The 20,592-nt window shown below is 37.1% G+C and overlaps 1 protein-coding gene across 5 annotated transcripts in view; it reads left to right on the top strand.

The window, feature by feature from the left end:
* The window catches only part of ACVR1C (activin A receptor type 1C), a 140,745-nt gene that overhangs the window by 86,853 nt on the left and 33,300 nt on the right, over positions 1-20,592 (top strand). Inside the window, exon 9 of one of the 5 annotated variants that reach the window (XM_082840903.1) lies at positions 521-6,047. The exons of the other annotated variants lie outside the window; for them this stretch is intronic. Coding sequence (XP_082697029.1) covers positions 521-646 — 126 coding nt within the window. The 3' untranslated portion in view covers positions 647-6,047. Of the gene's footprint in view, positions 1-520; positions 6,048-20,592 lie in introns of those variants that run through there. 5 annotated transcript variants of the gene reach the window in all.

Below are 20,592 nucleotides of genomic sequence, written 5' to 3'. Positions count from 1 at the left end.
GGGAGACAGTCTGGTCCCTTTCTGAGAGGAAATGTCCTAGTCCTGGTCTGAGGGTAGATGTCCTGGTCTCTGAGAAGAGACACTCTAGTCTTTTTCTGAGAGAAGTCACCTTGGTCTCTTTCTGTGGGGAGATGCTCTGGTCCCTCTGAGGGGAGATGACCTGGTCTCTGAGAGGAGACGCTCTGGTCTTTTTCTGAGAGAAGTCACCCTTGTCTCTGTCTGGGAGGAGAAGCCACGGTCCTTGCCTGAGGGTTGATGCCCTGGTCCGCGTCTGAGGGGAGATGCTCTGGTCCTTGTCTCAGTGGAGACGCCCTGATCTGTGTCTGGGGGGAGATGCCCTGTTCCTTGTCTTAGGGGAGACACCCTTGACAGGATTTTTGAAGTTATTTGGCCCTGATCTCCTTCTCATATTACGTTTACTATTTCTGTATCAGAGCTTAGCATCGATTCCTGTGTTTGTGGCTTTTCTTCTCTTGTACTGTGTTTTGTGCTAAAGACTTTGATATTTTCTCTCTTAAAGGCACTCCGAGTCATGGGGAGAATAATGCGCGAGTGTTGGTATGCCAATGGGGCAGCCCGCCTAACCGCCCTCCGGATTAAGAAGACTATTTCTCAACTTTGTGTCAAAGAAGACTGCAAAGCCTGATGATGAGAATTGTGTTAAAAAGAAACCTCTCACATCTTTCTTTCTCATTTTTCCTTTTTATGTGAATTTTTTGGCCTTTGTTTTGTCATCGTTGCTGTTGTTCTACCTCAAAGATAATGCAGTGCAGTATTTAAGTGCCCAAAGGCACCATGAAAAAATAACTAAAGTCAAGTATGGGCTGGAGTTGACTTCATCCACTCCCCATGTTGTCTTTAATTTTATTTTGAAAAGCAACACATCAACTCATCTTTTTATTTAAGAAACATATTACAAAAGTGTAAAATAAGCTATATGAAATAATGAAAGTTATTAAGGTTTTATTTTACTTGAATCAGGAGCACATGAATGAATAGAAAAGAAAATATAAAAGCCCATTGCTTTTTCCTGAGATGAAAACACGTTTATTAAAAATGTGGCCTGGAGGATGTTATATCTAAACAAAACTTTAGATCATAGAATCTGTGGTTTTCTCTTTAAACAGGATCTTTTAAAAATTAAATATTGCTCTGAACTTTAGTATACAAAACATGTAAAAGTAGTGCTGCTCAGGTGGAAGATGGAAGGGAGATCAGATCACTTCCTTGGTTTCTCCTTCCCTGTTCTCCTCTTCATAATCCACCACCACAGCAGCCCCTGAGGCAAACAGTTGGGAAGTGACAAGGTTGTTACTTTCTCTTATTTTCAAATGAGACACCTGACACCCTGAGACATTGACAGATGTCCCAAAGTCACATAGCTAGTGATAGAGCTGGCACTAGGTCCAAATCTTACGATAATCCACATGACAGTTAGCTAGCTTCCTACTTTCCCTTTAATTCCTATAGCATTTTTTCTCCCTCTGGAGAAACAACATCTTTCATGACGGAATTTGTGGTTTAGTCAAACGGAAGACAAATTAAGTTATTTTGCAGAATCATAATGGATCTGTATGAACTCTCAGGACAATATCCACTGACATTTTCCTCATAGAAATTCCATAGTCACCCTATTTGTTAGATGAGTTTTAATGTTCTCTGAATACTTCCAGACATTAGTCAGTCATAAGGTCATAAATTGTCAGAGATGTCTTTAAGATGTATTGCAGAGGTCCCTACTACTTTTGTACATATACATTTAGAAAGAGAAGAACAGAAAAGGAAGAGGCTACTAGGGGATATTTTGAGGAAAAATTAAGAAAACTCTTAAATGAAATATGATAACCAAACCCAAGCAAGGGTTATCAGTAAAGAGATATTCCCTTACCCTTTCAAAATGAGCAATGGGTACAGAAGGCTCATGATAATTTTGCTTTTATTCTATTTCCTGTGGAGACAAAAGTGATGCATTCTGAATAATACATGGAACATTAAATATTTCCTTCAAATCTATAATTCTGCTTTGGTGAAGGAAGATTTAACATGGTATCATTTATTGTTCTAAAACATTGTTTCCTAAACTCTGTTCCTTAGAATGCTCTTCTGAGATGATCAAAGACCAAAAGTGTTCTTTGATAGATTTTTAGAAAGTGATACCGCATATTAGTATATTATGTGCTTCGAGGAGTCTAGCAGTAAAAAAAATGTTACTTGAATTTCTTTAACTGGATTTTCCAAATTATTTGACCAATGGAACTCTTTTATAAAAAATGGGAAACCTTTTACTAGCCCACATTTTAGTTTCTACAAAGCATGACTTGGGTAACAATGTTCTAAAGGATATACCTGTGTATTATCACATAGAGTACAATCTAGTGATTACACTTCATTCCACTATGGAAATGTGTTACTAAACCCATCTTCATTTGACTAGGATGAGACATCAAAGGCAAAAATCTGACAGCTGTGGTTTACATATACCTTCATTCTCATGCATGCAATTATCCATTCATTAAAAAATGTGGGGCACTGCATATCTTCCTTGCCACAATTTTGGGTTCAACAGGGAAATTAAAAGGTGGATAGGTTCTGCCCTCAGGGATTTTAAAGTCTAATTTGGGAATGGGAACAGGGATGTGGGTGTGTAGGGGAAGTAAATTGACAAATGTGAGGATGTCTTGAATTCTATATGACTGTGGGTTTCAAAAATTGCTCTCAATTTGCAGCACATGTAGGAAGTATCTTTATTGGTTATTCGAGACAATCTAAATTATGTAATCAATTTTTTAAAGTGCATATGGGAAGGAATTCTAAAAAGAGCTTCTGTGAAGGAGTAATCTTGCTTGTGCTTGTTACCTTGGTTTCTCATAGATTGTTTCTGCATATATGAGAATGAAATTATTTATTTACTATGATTGTACTATAGTTTCATAAAAACAAGAGTAATATTTCCTCTTTTATTCACATATGATGGGTGAATATACTTATTTAATTTTTGAGAGAAGGTGTTTTATAATCTCCCATTTTCCTTGACATTATGTTTTATAATCTATTTGAAGGTGTCCAAATATAATTCCATATTTTTATTGAGTCAACTTCCACTGTAGAGAAATCTGTACATTTTGAGAGATTTTTCTTGTTTTTGTGTTTGTTAACTATAACTCCTAAATGAATAGTCTTATATTTCAATTTCCAAATGCATTTTTAAATAAAGAGGGTAGGTTAACATAAATTATAAGAAAAAGTTAAAAGTTTTAATTTTTCCTTAACTTTCAGAATGATTATAAATAGAAAATGCTCATTTACAGAAATATGATCCAGTTTAGAGCATTAGGCAAATTTACTGTATATAACCTAGGCTGTTAAACTTTACATTATTTCTTTTTAATGGAGTCATTGTGTAATATTTATTTCTTTTGAATTGTGTTACAAGCAAAAAATATTCTTCTTAGGCTCAAAGTGTCAGTGTTCTTTGCTCCTTTCAAATATTTTGGCTTTGGGTATAACGTGAAGCTTGGGAAAATGCTATTTATGAAATTTCAGTACTGTATAAAGTGGTGATGGGATTTATATGCAGCATCACTTCCTTAAACTAAGGGAAGCATCATTTGTTGTCAATATTTCAGCATGAACTTGTTGCCTCATAAGCTAAGCATTTAAGTGTGTAATTGGTACAGATTCTGTTGTGTGCTTTCTTCTGTCTAAAATATTTGGCATGTCACATCTAGAATTCTTAATTTATGTTCTGACTTGAAAGTTAAGTGAAACATGACTGTGTCGTGCACTATTTTAGGTATAGCACTTGCTTCTCATCTTTATACTTTCAATTAACTTTGCATTTTAAATTTCCATGATTATATGAAAATAGTAACCTGATTGCAGTGTCTGAAGACTTCAAAATCAGCTTTTATTTTAAAATGAAAATCTACAATAGATTCACTAGGTTAGACGTTCCATAAAAGTTTATTATTTGTAATATTTCTACCTTAGTAGAATTATTAAATAAAACAAAAGAAAACTACTTCTACTATGCTGGATTTTTGCCACCATGTGACTTACTGGGGCAGAGAAAACTCAGGGCTATCTTAGAATTTACGCAAAAGTACCAGGGAAACTAGCAAATCATCTGAAGACAGGGAGCTCACATTTGCCATTATGTAAAGTTCAACTTAAAATTACTTAGCAGGGAATAGTTTCTGATTAATTATTTAAAATAAATACGGAAATGTAATTCATTTACAAAAATTTATTTAAAGTCTGGACATTTTATTTCCCACCAGGAAATTAAGAAATTAAAAATAGAAAATGAGTGAAGGTGATGGTAGTTGATGTCTTCAATAATTGTTCCTTTAAATAAATTTATAAGTACAACATTTAAAGTTATTTGGAAATGTTTAAGAATTAGTATCTTAAAATGGTGTCATTCTGGTTTCTGAAGAGATTCTAAATATTTTTTCTTTTGTGAAACATATTCTTCTGTGTTTGATAATGTTTTGTATTAGCTCCCTCCACAAGCTAATACCTACATGGACTTGATGCATTATTTAGTGAAGACAGTAATCCCTTTGCTCCTGAGGGCTTCTTCTAAACAGAAAAAATGTCAGTTGGAATACAAAAATTTCATTAAAATGTTAATATTAAATAGAATTTCTATAATATAGACAATTTTTCAAAGTGTTTTAATACAAATTTTCAGATATTTGGCTTTCTTTTCTCCCTCTAGCTTTTCTTTTATGCTTCATTATTTTTCTCACCTCCTTTTAAAATATTCCCTCACTGTCTCCCAAAATTATCTTTAGTCTCTAATTAAAAAAAAACAAAAACTAGCTACTATTTACCTTAATCATTTTACTATTTAGCCTTCTAATAAAGGGAGAATCCCTTGGTGGTCTAAATTAGTTTAGTGGTGTCACAGACAAAAACCAAACCCAGTATTTGGGAAATGTAAAGGATGTAAGAGATTTTATAATTCAATTCCCATATTTTGTTAGATGAAGAAACTGAAGATCAGAGATTAAATGACCGCTAGTTATTAGCAGAACTAATGTGAGAAACCATTGGTGACACCTACCACACTGCCCTGCCACATCCAACATTTACTAATTAAAAAATAATTAGCATCCATGTACACCTACGTTGAATGTAAACTAACATGCCATTTAATGGTGATGATCAAATCCCCCTTCTCTTTTTATTTCTGCTAAAATATTCTGCTCACTCATGGTGAGATCAGTGAGTAAAACTAAAATAATCTAAGGAAGAGTTGTAAAATAGTTGTCCAGCTAGGTAGGTGACCACCGGAGTGCTGAATAAAATTTAGAAATTGTGAGAATATAGAATTTCTTAGTGCAAGTAGTGATAAGAGATGCTTCATGACTTCTTTCTATAAGGATTGTTCTTTATATGCACTGGAGTGGGAGTGAAAGATGATTTGGTAGTTGAACGTGGGACCATGTGTAGTAGCACATTATCTTACTTCTTTCTTAGTTTCTCATTAGTTCGTCCCCGGCATTCACATTCTTTCAGTGCATTAAAAAATATCTTTGCTAGATTTCATCAATTCCAATCACTGTTCTTTTAGTATTCTAGCTCCTGTCCGGATTACTACACACTGAACCTCTTAACAAGATTTTAATTTCCCGTATCCACATATGAGAGCTTTCATCTCATGCCTTCTCTGGTACTTTTTCATTAGCATTATGAAGAGCGTATTTGTTAACGGCAGAGAAGACTTTCTTTTAAATTTTAAAAAGACTAAGCAGTCTAGGTATATTCTAGCTTTTAGCTAACATACAAGGGATGTCTACTTTTGCCTTAATGATAAATTCCACCTAAGACGTAGATTGGACAGAGAATGTGAAATATATGTCCCATAATGTGATTGCTAAATTCCTTTCTGCTATATTTCATACTATTGCTTTGTTTTGCTTTGACTGTCTTAAAATTAAGCCATTATGCTATATGGTTTGGAATATATTATATTGATGTTACGTAATAATCCCCATTTAAAAAGTCCCTCTATTAATATAACTTCCAGGATACTTCTTTTTTTTGCGGTACGCGGGCCTCTCACTGCTGTGGCCTCTCCCGTTGTGGAGCACAGGCTCCGGACGCGCAGGCTCAGCGGCCATGGCTCACGGGCCCAGCTGCTCCGCGGCATGTGGGATCTTCCTGGACCGGGGCACGAACCCGTGTCCGCTGCATCGGCAGGTGGACTCTCAACCACTGCGCCACCAGGGAAGCCCTAGGATACTTCTTAATTAAGTTGTAGATTAATACAACATTTGGGAGAATATGAGCTCTATCTAATCCTAGATTTTAATATTTTCAGATATGACTAATTTTTTTTTATCATTGGTCAATGTTATCCTACAAGAAGTTTTTCTCTCCATAACTAACAGTTTTAACTGCTAGATTTTTACTCTGGGCTACATGAACATGAATATTAGCATAGCCACTAAGAATCCAACTGTATTAGGGAAATTAACCTTATGCTGAGTGTCACCAGATCCAGCTGGGCGTGTGCTTTGCTAGAATCCTCTCAGGTGAGGGGTAGGTAGGGCCTGAACTCCAACCTGCAATTGCAGAAATATTTTTATAGTTTGCAGAAAAGCACCGTATTAGCTTATATAGCTTTAGAAATGGGCCTGCTTACACATCTTCAGAAAATGAGAACTAAAACTTCAAAATGGTTCCTGATATCTGCAAGTTGAGAACTTGGAAAAAAAAATACTTTAGATTTTCATCCTACATTCCCAAGAGAGCAAAAGAGATTGCATGTTTATCTTGTTGATTTAATTTTTCAACCCAGACAATAGGTAGCAAGACACATGGACCCTAATTTTTATATCTCCACTGAGTTTTTAATTCCACACCCAAACCTATTTGCTGACTTTGCCTTTAAAAAGGCAATTACGTGCCTAAATTCTAACTAATGCAGGATTAGAGTGATATTTACCAATATCTCCATTTCCTCCAGTAGGCTAAATACAAGTAGTTAAATATTTTTGAAAATCCAACTCTTTTTTCTCTTTATATAAAGGAAGGTTATTTTAGCCAACATACTAAATTCTAGTTCATTTCCACAATGACTAGTGTTCAGCTTTTGTACTCTTCTGATCCTAGACTGGAGAAAATTATTCAAACTTAATCTGTGTTTCAGATTTTAAAATATCCTAAAAACAGAAAATTAGATTCAGATCTCGAAAAAAGTAATTTTGGATTGACTTTCAAAGGACTAATACTAATTATACTTTTCTTTTGGTAGTGTGACTTTTCTTATACCTAAGAACATATTACAAATGTCAAAACCATTGCATTTTGACATTGCAAAGCATGCCTTGAACTCTTGAACTACTGTGAAAAGAATCACTGTTGTAAAGACATTGTAAGCTAGCTGAAATTCTTAAGAATGTAAAAAGATATTACCTTTCAACAGACAGGCACAAATGAATGTATATAAGAAATATGAAGAAATAAATTAGGTTTTAAAATGAGAAATAGGCAATAAATTGTATAAAATATATGTAGATGGAAATTTTAGTAGTTGCAATTTAATCATTGATGCTGAAGAGAATTCCAAATTCCAAAGAGAAATGAATGATATTCAGAGGTTTCATTAATTTCTAGCCGGTGGAAATATGCATTTTATAGTAATATATGTATACTTATTTTGTTTAAAAATAACAGTATTTTAGAATTTAGTATGAAGTCAGTGATAGCCTTCATACCAAATGTTTAACTTTACCAAAAGCAAGTCATAAAAGTATTTATTTTAAAGCTTTTAAAAATATTATTGCATAACTTTCAGTTGCCTCCAGATGTAAATAGGTATCTGCCTGAATGTTATATTTTTATGTATGCATTTTCCAAAAAAGTATTGTTTTGTAAAGTGGCAAAAATAATAAATTAAGCACTCCTTGAACTTGTTTCTGTGAAGCATATAGAGCTCTATTTTAAATAAAAAGAAAAAGTGTCATATTCCAGTTTCTATACAATTATGTTCTATTATTTTAAAGTCGTATTTATATTTGCATGCAGTATATGGAGGGGGTTTTGGGAATTTAAATGCTGCCTCCATGGGCACTGGAATTTTCCTTCCTTCCTTCCTGGAAGTGACACTTGCTTCTTCAACAGCTATTTCTCTACATGAGACTTAGGACAATAGCCTTTGTTTTACTTTTCCTGTAGAGTAACAGGAAAAATATTTGAGCTGGGTTGTCCTGCTTTCAAGCCTAAAATAGCTTCCTTCACACTTAAAATAAAAGCCTAACACTCACGAGGTCTACAAGCACCTTGGGGATATGGACTCTGATAACCTCTCTGCCTTTATTTCCGGTATCCTCTTATCTCCAGCCCCAGCTGTTCTGGAGATGCCTGATCTGGCTGTTCCTTGAACTTGCCCTACACATACCTGTCCAAGGGATTTGCTCTATTTCCTCTGTCTGTTCCTTCTCTAGACATTTGTATGGCTTAAGTTTCTGTGCGAAAACCATCACACCAAACAGACCTTTCTTGCCACCCTTTATAGAGCAGCGCCCTTTGTCATTCTATCCACTCGGTCTGTTTTATTTTTCTTTATGGCATTCTGCATTAGCTGGCATTATATTATATCATGTGTCTTGTAGTATATAGAACCATGGTGACTAAATCCTTGAGCACTAGAATTAGGGGTAATTTCAGCTAAGTTTGAAGATGTAGGTTTTTAAAATTTATTTTGTATTTTTAAAATTTTTTATACAGCAGGTTCTTATTAGTTATCCATTTTATACATATTAGTGTATATATGTCAATCACAACCTCCCAATTCATCACATACTTTAGATGCACATTTAATTCCTGAGTGGTTACCTTAAGCTATCATTTTTCTCTCTCAAATTGTTTGATAGAGAACACTTGGTAGCACGTGTGACTCTTGGAAATAAGAACCTTAAAACATGAAATTTTGTATTACAGTTTTTTTTTTAACATCTTTATTGGAGTATAATTGCTTTACAATGATGTGTTACTTTCTGCTTTATAACAAAGTGAATCAGTTATACATATACATATGTTCCCATATCTCTTCCCTCTTGCATCTCCCTCCCTCCCACCCTCCCTATCCCACCCCTCTAGGTGGTCACAAAGCACCGAGCTCACCTCCCTGTGCTATGTTGCTGCTTCCCACTAGCTGTCTACCTTACATTTGGTAGTATATATATGTCCATGCCTCTCTCTCGCTTTGTCACAGCTTACCCTTCCCCCTCCCCATATCCTCAGGTCCATTCTCCAGTAGACCTGTGTCTTTATTCCTGTCTTACCCCTAGGTTCTTCATGACATTTTTTTTTCTTAAATTCCATATATATATGTTAGCATACGGTATTTGTCTTTCTCTTTCTGACTTACTTCACTCTGTATGACAGACTCTAGTTCTATCCACCTCATTACAAATAGCTCAATTTCGTTTCTTTTTATGGCTGAGTAATATTCCATTGTATATATGTGCCACATCTTCTTTATCCATTCATCTGTCGATGGACACTTAGGTTGCTTCCATGTCCTGGCTATTGTAAATAGTGCTGCAATGAACATTGTGGTACATGACTCTTTTGGAATTATGGTTTTCTCAGGGTATATGCCCAGTAGTGGGATTGCTGGGTCATATGGTAGTTCTATTTTTAGTTTCTTAAGGAACCACCATACTGTTCTCCATAGTGACAGTATCAATTTACATTCCCACCAATAGTGCAAGAGTGTTCCCTTTTCTCCACACCCTCTCCAGCATTTATTGTTTGTAGATTTTTTGATGATGTCCATTCTGACTCGTGTGAGATGATATCTCATTGTAGTTTTGATTTGCATTTCTCTAATGATTAATGATGTTGAGCATTCTTTCATGTGTTTGTTAGCAGTCTGTATATCTTCTTTGGAGAAATGTATATTTAGGTCTTCTGCCCATTTATGGATTGGGTTGTTTGTTTTTTGGTTATTGAGCTGCATGAGCTGCTTATAAATTTTGGAGATGAATCCTTTGTCAGTTGCTTCATTTGCAAATATTGTCTCGCATTCTGAGGGTTGTCTTTTCGACTTGTTTATGGTTTCCTTTGCTGCGCAAAAGCTTTGAAGTTTCATTAGATCCCATTTGTTTTTATTTCCATTTCTCTAGGAGGTGGGTCAAAAAGGATCTTGCTATGATTTATGTCACAGAGTGTTCTGCCTATGTTTTCCTCTAAGAGTTTGACAGTTTCTGGCCTTACATTTAGGTCTTTAATCCATTTTGAACTTATTTTTGTGTACGGTGTTAGGGAGTGATCTAATCTCATACTTTTACATGTACCTGTCCAGTTTTCCCAGCACCACTTATTGAACAGGCTGTCCTTTCTCCACTCGACATTCCTGCCTCCTTTATCAAAGATAAGGTGATCATATGTCTGTGGGTTTATCTCTGGGCTTTCTATCCTGTTCCATTGATCTATTTTTCTGTTTTTGTGCCAGTACCATACTGTCTTGATTACTGTAGCTTTGTAGTATAGTCTGAAGTTAGGGAGCCTGATTCCTTCAGCTCCATTTCTCGTTCTCAAGATTGCTTTGGCTATTCGGGGTCTTTTGTGTTTCCATACAAATTGTGAAATTTTTTGTTCTACTTCTGTGAATAAAGGCAGTGGTCATTTGATAGTGATTGCATTGAATCTGTAGATTGCTTTGGGTAGTAGAGTCATTTTCACAACGTTGATTCTTCCAATCCAAGAACATGGTATATCTCTCCATCTATTTGTATCATCTTTAATTTCTTTCATCAGTGTCTTATAATTTTCTGCATACAGGTGTTTTGTCTCCTTAGGTAGGTTTATTCCTAGATATTTTATTCTTTTTGTTGCAGTGGTAAATGGGAGTGTTTTCTTGATTTCACTTTCAGATTTTTCATCATTAGTGTATAGGAATGCCAGAGATCTCTGTGCATTAATTTTGAATCCTGCTACTTTACCAAATTCATTGATTAGCTCTAGCAGTTTTCTGGTAGCATCTTTAGGATTCTCTATGTATAGTATCATGTCATCTTCACAGTGACAGCTTTACTTCTTCTTTTCTAATTTGGATTCCTTTTATTTCCTTTTCTTCTCTGATTGCTGTGGCTAAAACTTCCAAACTATGTTGAATAAGAGTGGTGAGAGTGGGCAAGCTTGTCTTGTTCCTGATCTTAGTGGAAATGCTTTCAGTTTTTCACCATTGAGGACGATGTTGGCTGTGGGTTTGTCATATATGGCCTTTATTATGTTGAGGAAAGTTCCCTCTATGCCTACTTTCTGCAGGGCTTTTATCAAAAATGGGTGTTGAATTTTGTCAAAAGCTTTCTCTGCATCTATTGAGATGATCCTATGGTTTTTCTCCTTCAATTTGTTAATAGGGTTTATCACATTGATTGTTTTGCGTATATTGAAGAATCCTTGCATTCCTGGAATAAACCCCACTTGATCATGGTGTATGATACTTTTAATGTGCTGTTGGATTCTGTTTGCTAGTATTTTGTTGAGGATTTTTGCATCTATGTTCATCAGTGATATTGGCCTGTAGTTTTCTTTCTTCGTGACATCCTTGTCTGGTCTTGGTATCAAGTTGATGGTGGCCTCATAGAATGAGTTTGGGAGTGTTCCTCCCTCTGCTATATTTTGGTAGAGTTTGAGAAGGATAGGTGTTAGCTCTTCTCTAAATGTTTGATAGAATTTGCCTGTGAACCCAACTGGTCCTGGGCTTTTGTTTGTTGGAAGATTATTAACCACAGTTTCAATTTCAGAGCCTGTGATTGGTCTGTTCATATTTTCTATTTCTTCCTGATTCAGTTTTGGCAGGTTGTGCATTTCTAAGAATTTGTCCATTTCTTCCAGGTTGTCCATTTTATTGGCATAAAGTTGCTTGTAGTAATCTCTCATGATCTTTTTTATGTCTGCAGTGTCAGTTGTTACTTCTCCTTTTTCATTTCTAGTTCTATTGATTTGATTCTTCTCCCTTTTTTCTTGATGAGTCTGGCTAATGGTTGATCAATTTTGTTTATCTTCTCAACCAGCTTTTAGTTTTATTGATCTTTGCTATTGTTTCCTTCATTTCCTTTTCATTTATTTCTGATCTGATTTTTATGATTTCTTTCCTTCTGCTAACTTTGGTTTATTTTTGTTCTTATTTCTCTAATTGCTTTAGGTGCAAGGTTAGGTTGTTTATTCGAGATGTTTCCTGTTTCTTAAGGTAGGATTGTATTGCTATAAAGTTCCCTCTTAGAACTCTTTTTGCTGCATCCCATATGTTTTGGGTCGTCATGTCTCCATTGTCATTTGTTTCTAGGTATTTTTTAATTTCCTCTTTGATTTCTTCAGTGATCACTTCATTATTAAGTAGTATATTGTTTAGCCTCCATGTGTTTGTATTTTTTACAGATCTTTTCCTGTAATTGATATCTACTCTCATAGTGTTGTGGTCGGAAAACATACTTGACACAGTTTCAATTTTCTTAAATTTACCAAGGCTTGTTTTGTGACCCAAGATATGATCTATCCTGGAGAATATTCCATGAGCACTTGAGAAAAATGTGTATTCTGTTGTTTTTGGATGGAATGTCCTACAAATATCAATTAAGTCCATCTTGTTTAATGTATCATTTAAAGCTTGTGTTTCCTTATTTATTTTCATTTTGGATGATCTGTCCATCGGTGAAAGTGGGGTGTTAAAGTCCCCTACTATGAATGTGTTACTGTCGATTTCCCCTTTTACGACTGTTAGTATTTGCCTTATGTATAGAGGTGCTCCTATGTTGGGTGCATAAATATTTACAATTGTTTTGGCTTCTTCTTGGACTGACCCCTTGATCATTATGTAGTGTCCTTCTTTGTCTCTTGTAATAGTCTTTATTTTAAAGTCTATTTTGTCTGATATGAGAATTGCTACTCCAGCTTTCTTTTGGTTTCCATGTGCATGGAATATCTTTTTCCATCCCCTTACTTTCATTCTGTATGTGTTTCTAGGTCTGAAGTGGGTCTCTTGTAGACAGCATATATATGGGTCTTGTTTTTGTATCCATTCAGCCAATCTGTGTCTTTTGGTGGGAGCATTTAGTCCTTTACATTTAAGATAATTATCGATATGTATGTTCCTATTCCCATTTTCTTAATTGTTTTGGGTTCGTTATTGTAGGTCTTTTCCTTCTCTTGTGTTTCTTGCCTAGAGAAGTTCCTTTAGCATTTGTTGTAAAGCTGGTTTGGTGGTGCTGAACTCTCTCAGCTTTTGCTTGTCTGTAAAGGTTTTAATTTCTCCATCAAATCTGAATGAGATCCTTGCTGGGTAGAGTAATCTTTGTTGCAGGATTTTTCTCCTTCATCACTTTAAGTATGTCCTGCCAGTCCCTTCTCGCTTGCAGAGTTTCTGCTGTAAGATCAGCTGTTAACCTTATGGGGATTTCCTTGTGTGTTATTTGTCGTTTTTCCATTGCTGCTTTTAGTATGTTTTCTTTGTATTTAATTTTTGACAGTTTGATTAATATGTGTCTTGGCGTATTTATCCTTGGATTTATCCTGTATGGGACTCTCTGTGCTTCCTGGACTTGATTAACTATTTCCTTTCCCATATTAGGGAAGTTTTCAACTATAATCTTTTCAAATATTTTCTCAGTCCCTTTCTTTTTCTCTTCTTCTTCTTCTGGAACCCCTATAATTCGAATGTTGGTGCGTTTAATGTTGTCCCAGAGGTCTCTGAGACTGTCCTCAGTTCTTTTCATTCTTTTTTCTTTATTCTGCTCTGCAGTAGTTATTTCCACTATTTTATCTTCCAGGTAACTTATACATTCTTCTGCCTCAGTTATTCTGCTATTGATCCCATCTAGAGTATTTTTAATTTCATTATTGTGTTGTTCATCATTGTTTGTTTCATCTTTAGTTCTTCTAGGTCCTTGTTAATGTTTCTTGCATTTTGTCTTCTATTTCCAAGATTTTGGATCATCTTTACTATCATTATTCTGAATTCTTTTTCAGGTAGACTCCCTATTTCCTCTTCATTTGTTAGGTCTGGTGGGTTTTTATCTTGCTCCTTCATCTGCTGTGTGTTTTTCTGTCTTCTCATTTTGCTTATCTTACTGTGTTTGGGGTCTCCTTTTTGCAGGCTGCAGGTTCGTAGTTCCCGTTGTTTTTGGTGTCTATCCCCAGTGGCTAAGTTTGGTTCAGTGGGTTGTGTAGGCTTCCTGGTGGAGGGGACTAGTGCCTGTGTTCTGGTGGATGAGACTGGATCTTGTCTTTCTGGTGGGCAGGTTCACGTCTGGTGGTGTGTTTTGGGGTGTCTGTGGACTTATTATGATTTTAGGCAGTCTCTCTGCTAATGGGTGTTGTTGTGTTCCTGTCTTGCCAGTTGTTTGGCATAGGGTGTCCAGCACTGTAGCTTGCTGGTCGTTGAGTGAAGCTGGGTGCTGGTGTTGAGATGGAGATCTCTGGGAGATTTTTGCCGTTTGATATTATGTGGAGCTGGGAGGTCTCTTGTGGACCAGTGTCCTGAAGTTGGTTCTCCCACCTCAGAGGCACAGCACTGACTCCTGGCTGTAGCACCAAGAGCCTTTCATCAATGGCTCAGAATAAAAGGGAGAAAAAGTAGAAAGAAAGAATTAGTAGAAGAAGAAAGAAAGAAAGAAAGAAGGAAGGAAAGGAAGAAGGGAGGGAGGGAGGAAGGAAGGAAGAAAAAAAGAAAGAAGATAAAGTAAAATAAAATAAGATAAAATATATTAAAGTTATTAATGTACAGTGGAGAAAGGACAGCCTCTTCAATAAGTGGTGCTGGGAAAACTGGACAGCTACATGTAAAAGTATGAAATTAGATCACTCCCTAACACCATACACAAAAATAAACTCAAAATGGATTAAAGACCTAAATGTAAGGCCAGAAACTATCAAACTCTTAGAGGAAAACATAGGTAGAACACTCTATGACATAAATCACAGCAAGGTCCTTTTTGACCCACCTCCTAGAGAAATGGAAATAAAAACAAGAGTAAACAAATGGGACCTAATGAAGCTTAAAAGCTTTTGCGCAGCAAAGGAAACCATAAAGAAGACCAAAAGACAACCCTCAGAATGGGAGAAAATATTTGCAAATGAAGCAACTGACAAAGGATTGATCTCCAAAATTTATAAGCAGCTCATGCAGCTTAATAACAAAAAAACAAACAACCCAATCCAAAAATGGGCAGAAGACCTAAATAGACATTTCTCCAAAGAAGATATACAGAGTGCCAACAAACAGATGAAAGAATGCTCAACATCACTAATCATGAGAGAAATGCAAATCAAAACTACAATGAGATATCATCTCACACCAGTCAGAATGGCCATCATCAAAAAATCTAGAAACAATAAATGCTGGAGAGGGTGTGGAGAAAAGGGAACCCTCTTACACTGTTGGTGGGAATGTAAATTGATACAGCCACTGTGGAGAACAGTATGGAGGTTCCTTAAAAAGCTACAAATAGAACTACCATATGACCCAGCAATCCCACTACTGGGCATATACCCTGAGAAAACCATAATTCAAAAAGAGTCATGTACCAAAATGTTCATTGCAGCTCTATTTACAATAGCCCAGAGATGGAAACAACCTAAGTGTCCATCATTGGATGAATGGATAAAGAAGATGTGGCACATATATACAATGGAATATTACTCAGCCATAAAAAGAGACGAAATTGAGCTATTTGTAATGAGGTGGATAGACCTAGAGTCTGTCATACAGAGTGAAGTAAGTCAGAAAGAGAGAGACAAATGCCGTATGCTAACACATATATATGGAATTTAAAAAAAAAATGTCATGAAAAACCTAGGGGTGAAACAGGAATAAAGACACAGACTTACTAGAGAATGGACTTGAGGCTATGGGGAGGGGGAAGGGTAAACGGTGACAAAGCGATAAAGAGGCATGGACATATATACACTACCAAATGTAAGGTAGATAACTAGTGGGAAGCAGCCGCATAGCACAGGGAGATCAGCTCGGTGCTTTGTGACCGCCTGGAGGGGTGGGATAGGGAGGGTGGGAGGGAGGGAGACGCAAGCGGGAAGAGATATGGGAATATATGTATATATATAACTGATTCATTTTGTTGTGAAGCTGAAACTAACATACCATTGTAAAGCAATTATACTCCAAAAAGATGTTAAAAAAAAGTAATTATTAAGGAAAAAACAAAACAAAACAACCCGGATGGATAGAACCCTAGGACAAATGGTGAAAGCAAAGCTATACAGACAAAATCTCACACAGAAGCATACACATACACACTCACAAAAAGAGGAAAAGGGGAAAAAATCGTAAATCTTGCTCTCAAAGTCCACCTCCTCAATTTGGGATGACTCGTTGTCTATTCAGGTATTCCACAGATGCAGGGTACATCAAGTTGATTGTGGAGCTTTAATCCGCTGCTTCTGAGGCTGCTGGGAGAGATTTCCCTTTCTCTTCTTTGTTCGCACAGCTCCCAGGGGCTCAGCTTTGGATTTGGCCCCGCCTCTGCGTGTAGGTCGCTGGAGGGCGTCTGTTCTTCGCTCAGACAAGACGGGGTTAAAGGAGCTGCTGTTTCGGGGGCTGTGGCTCACTCAGGCCGGGGAGGAGGGAGGGGAACGGCGTGCAGGGCGGGCCTGCGGCGGCAGAAGCCAGCGTGACGTTGCAGCAGCCTGAGGCGCGCCGTGCGTTCTCCTGGGGAAGTTGTCCCTGGATCCCGGGACCCTGGCAGTGGCGGGCTGCACAGGCTACCCGGAAGCGGGGTGTGGAGAGTGACCTGTGCTCGCACACAGGCTTCTTGGTGGCGGCGGCAGCAGCCTTAGCGTCCCATGCCTGTCTCTGTGGTCCGCGCTTTTAGCCGCGGCTCGCGCCCGTCTCTGGCGCTCCTTTAAGCAGCGCTCTTAATCCCCTCTCCTCGCGCACCAGGAAACAAAGAGGGAAGAAAAAGTCTCTTGCCTCTTCGGCAAGTCCAGACTTTTCCCCGGACTCCCTCCCGGCTGGCCGTGGCACACTAGCCCCCTGTAGGCTGTGTTCACGCCGCCAACCCCAGTCCTCTCCCTGCGCTCCGACTGAAGCCCAAGCCTCAACTCCCAGCCCCGCCCGCCCCGGCGGGTGAGCAGACAAGCCTCTCGGACTTGTGAGGTAAGTGCCGGTTGGCCCTGATCCTCTGTGCAGGAATCTCTCCGCCTTGCCCTCCGCACCCCTGTTGCTGCGCTCTCCTCCGCGGCTCCGAAGCTTTCCCCTCCGCCACCCGCAGCCTCCGCTTGCGAAGGGGCTTCCTAGTGTGTGGAAACTTTTCCTCCTTCACAGCTCCCTCCCACTGGTGCATGTCCCGTCCCTATTCTTTTGTGTCTGTTTATTCTTTTTTCTTTTGCCCTACCTAGGTACGTGGGGGGTTTCTTGCCTTTTGGGAGGTCTGAGGTCTTCTGCCAGCGTTCAGTAGGTTTTCTGTAGGAGTTGTTCCACGTGTAGATGTATTTCTGGTGTATCTGTGGGGAGGAAGGTGATCTCCGTGTCTTACTCTTCCGCCATCGGGTGTTTTTTGAAGATGTAGTTTTAAAACATTAAGACTAATATATTGTTTTGCACAGTGAGTAAGACTTTATGGAATGCATTAACTCCCCCCTCCCCCAGAAATGTCTCTAGTAAAACCCAATCAAGAATAGTTTAGCCAAATTCATAGTGGCTGTTCCAGACTGACATTATGAGAAAATTAGGTTGTTTGGTTTATATTTCCAACCCTACAAAGATTTTTCTAGGACTTAGCATAAGAGAAGCAGAACCCTGCGTGGGTTTTATTTTTGGTGTGGGTTCTGAAGTTTTTTGCTTCTTCATTTTTTTTCCATTTGGGGGGCAGTTTTGTTGATGTGTCCTCGTCTTGCATTAAGTGGGTACTAGCCAGATTTACAAGCCAAATATTCTTGCTCAACAATCATTAAATCAGGTTCTCATCTGGCTTCATCATTAGCTTCTTCTTGGAGTTGAGGAGAAAGGCAAAATATATTTATTTTACATCAACCTAGGTTGTGAAACCTATGCAATAAATAAAACAAGTGGTTTAGTTTCAGCAGCACTAGTGTTAGTATTTTATCCTCAGCTCTAATTTTGTAATAACTTTTTAGCATTTGATTTTTTAGCACTAATGTGTGCAAAACTTGAACATTCATGCTGATGAAATGATTTACCTAATGAGTGAACTTAACAAATGAAGAGTTACCTAACTTCCCTTAGGATGGATTCCTGGAGATCAGGGAATTACTAAATCAAGGCTGTTTTATGGGATGTTCTAGAAGAGATTGATGACTTTTATGACTTTTAGAGGAAATAAACGTATGTTCAGTTAAGGAGGGTTATGAAAACTTTAATTTGAATAGTTTCTTTAAAATTATTTAACGAGAAACATTTTTCTATAGTTTTTTTAATGCTATATCAGTGTTGTAATTACAACTTCTATAATTAAAAGTTAAAATTATTTTCCTCTCATATATTAGTCAACAAATCTTTATCAAATATTGCTGCTGCATAGTATCATAAGAGTCATTGTAGGTGGTGCTAAGAAACCAGTAAGCTCCTGCGCTTAAGAAGATAATCTATTAAGGAAGACAAAGCATGTACATGAATTGCTATCTAGCCTTAGAAGCTAGTAATACAGAGATGTCATAAGGAAGAAAATTATTAAGGCTGAGTGTGGGTACAGGTAAAAAATGATAACAAAGACAAAGAAATGAAGTATGAGTTAAGCTGTAAGAGGCAAGAAAATTACTGAGTTGATACTGTAAGATGGGAAGGATCTGTATAAGTGGAATAAACAGAGAAGTCCTTGGTAGGAAAAAATATCTGAAAGTCAGGAATGCTCATGGCAGTGAGTAACCACAGAACTAGAATGGAGGGTCTGATGAGGTTCAACATTTAAACTTGATTCTGCCTTTGAGGGAGACTGAAGGGTTTAAAGCAGCAAAGATAATGGGACGTTGGTATTTAATAAAGGCAGTAAAAGAGTTATCTTCTTAGGAGATTTATCAAAGTAACCTGAAAATCCTGCCATTACCTTTCTTCCCTAATTGGTCAATATTTAGAGAGAGCAGACAGGTGAAGAATTTCAAGATAAGCTGTACGGTTGGTGTCATGTAGGTGTCTTTATATGGTACTTTTTTCCTACTTTTTACTGTGCCTTAAAAGAAAAGCAAATTTTATTCACAAGGAAGAGAAAAATTAAATGAAAAATTATTAAAGATAATTAAAGATTTCATCTTTAGTAATTTAGTTTTATCACAAATATGACTCAGGGTATTTTAAAACACAAATATGACCCAGGGTATTTTAAAACACACACACACACACACACACACACACACACACACACACACACAATCATCTTAAATAGTCTTTCTTGTAATTTTATCTATGCATGAAGAAATTTCCAGGTGCCACTGAACTGTGTGCAGTAAATTTCAAATATAATCAAATTCGGTTTAGAAATACTAATGGTGATTTCATAGAAGAACACTTGCTTCAACAACTTAGGAAATTACACTTGATTTTCTTTTGAGTGTTACTCAATTGTGCTTGAAATTGTTCATTTGAACTCTTCTAAACAAGAAGCAGGTGGTTAAATGTGGGCGCTGTTTAACATTTACACAAAACATTCCAAGCACAATGCACTTTTGCCATTTGAATCTCAACCAGCTCTCGCTTCTCTCTCACAACCTGTCCTTCCTAGGCCATTTGATTTGACCTCACTACATCCCTGAAAGGAGAGTTTGTTCAGAAGTAGTTACCTGCTAGGAAGCATTAGACTATTTTTACAATCTTCCGGCTTAAGCTTTTAATGTGGCAACTGCTGGTTACTGAAGCAGTTTAGGAAAAAAGGAACTGCTGAGTTTGCCTTTTATTTTCAAATGGAGAAACACAAGGTGACACAATCACGAGATACAAGTGAACCAGAAACAAGGAAATACAGCCTAGTTTTCTCCACAGAGCAAAAACAAGACTTTCAATTCTATACCGCAATCTGGATCTTTGCTTTTATATAATATGTGAACTAGTTTATAAAATGTGCTTTTCTCTAAGTCAGCTTTTCCTTTATCAGAAAATGCATGGGTGATATCATGAACCTCTTACTAAGAAGCCATTTGCTGAAGAGTACTTATTAAATAGCCCAAATTTATAATCAGGTAGGAAGATTACATTCACAGAAATTCATAGAAATACATAGACGTAGCTATTTCTTTATTTCTTCTTTTCTTTCTGAAACAAACTTCTGTAGGATATATTCTCTGTCCCCATCTCCCCTCTCATCCATTCCTCAGTCCACTGTAATAGACCTTTTTTCTCATTGCTCCTCTAAAATATCCTTCTCTATGCTCAGGAATGACCATATATAGCCTAGTGCAGAAAACACTTTACCCTTTTCTTTCTTAGTCCTTCTAGGATCTTTGACACAGAATGTCCTCTCCCAGAATTATTTTTCCTTATTTTCTGAAATATCATTTTCTTCTGGTTCTCCTCCTACTACCTCTTTTTCTCTTTTTCAGTGTTCTCCACAAAGTTTTTTTTCTCTGTGTATCCCTAAAATGCTAATATTTACCCAGGATTCT

This window comes from Leucopleurus acutus (assembly GCF_964270905.1).
Source record: "Leucopleurus acutus genome assembly, chromosome: 6".
Classification (NCBI taxonomy): Eukaryota; Metazoa; Chordata; class Mammalia; order Artiodactyla; family Delphinidae; genus Leucopleurus; species Leucopleurus acutus.
This window is presented reverse-complemented; position numbering and strand designations above follow the sequence as displayed.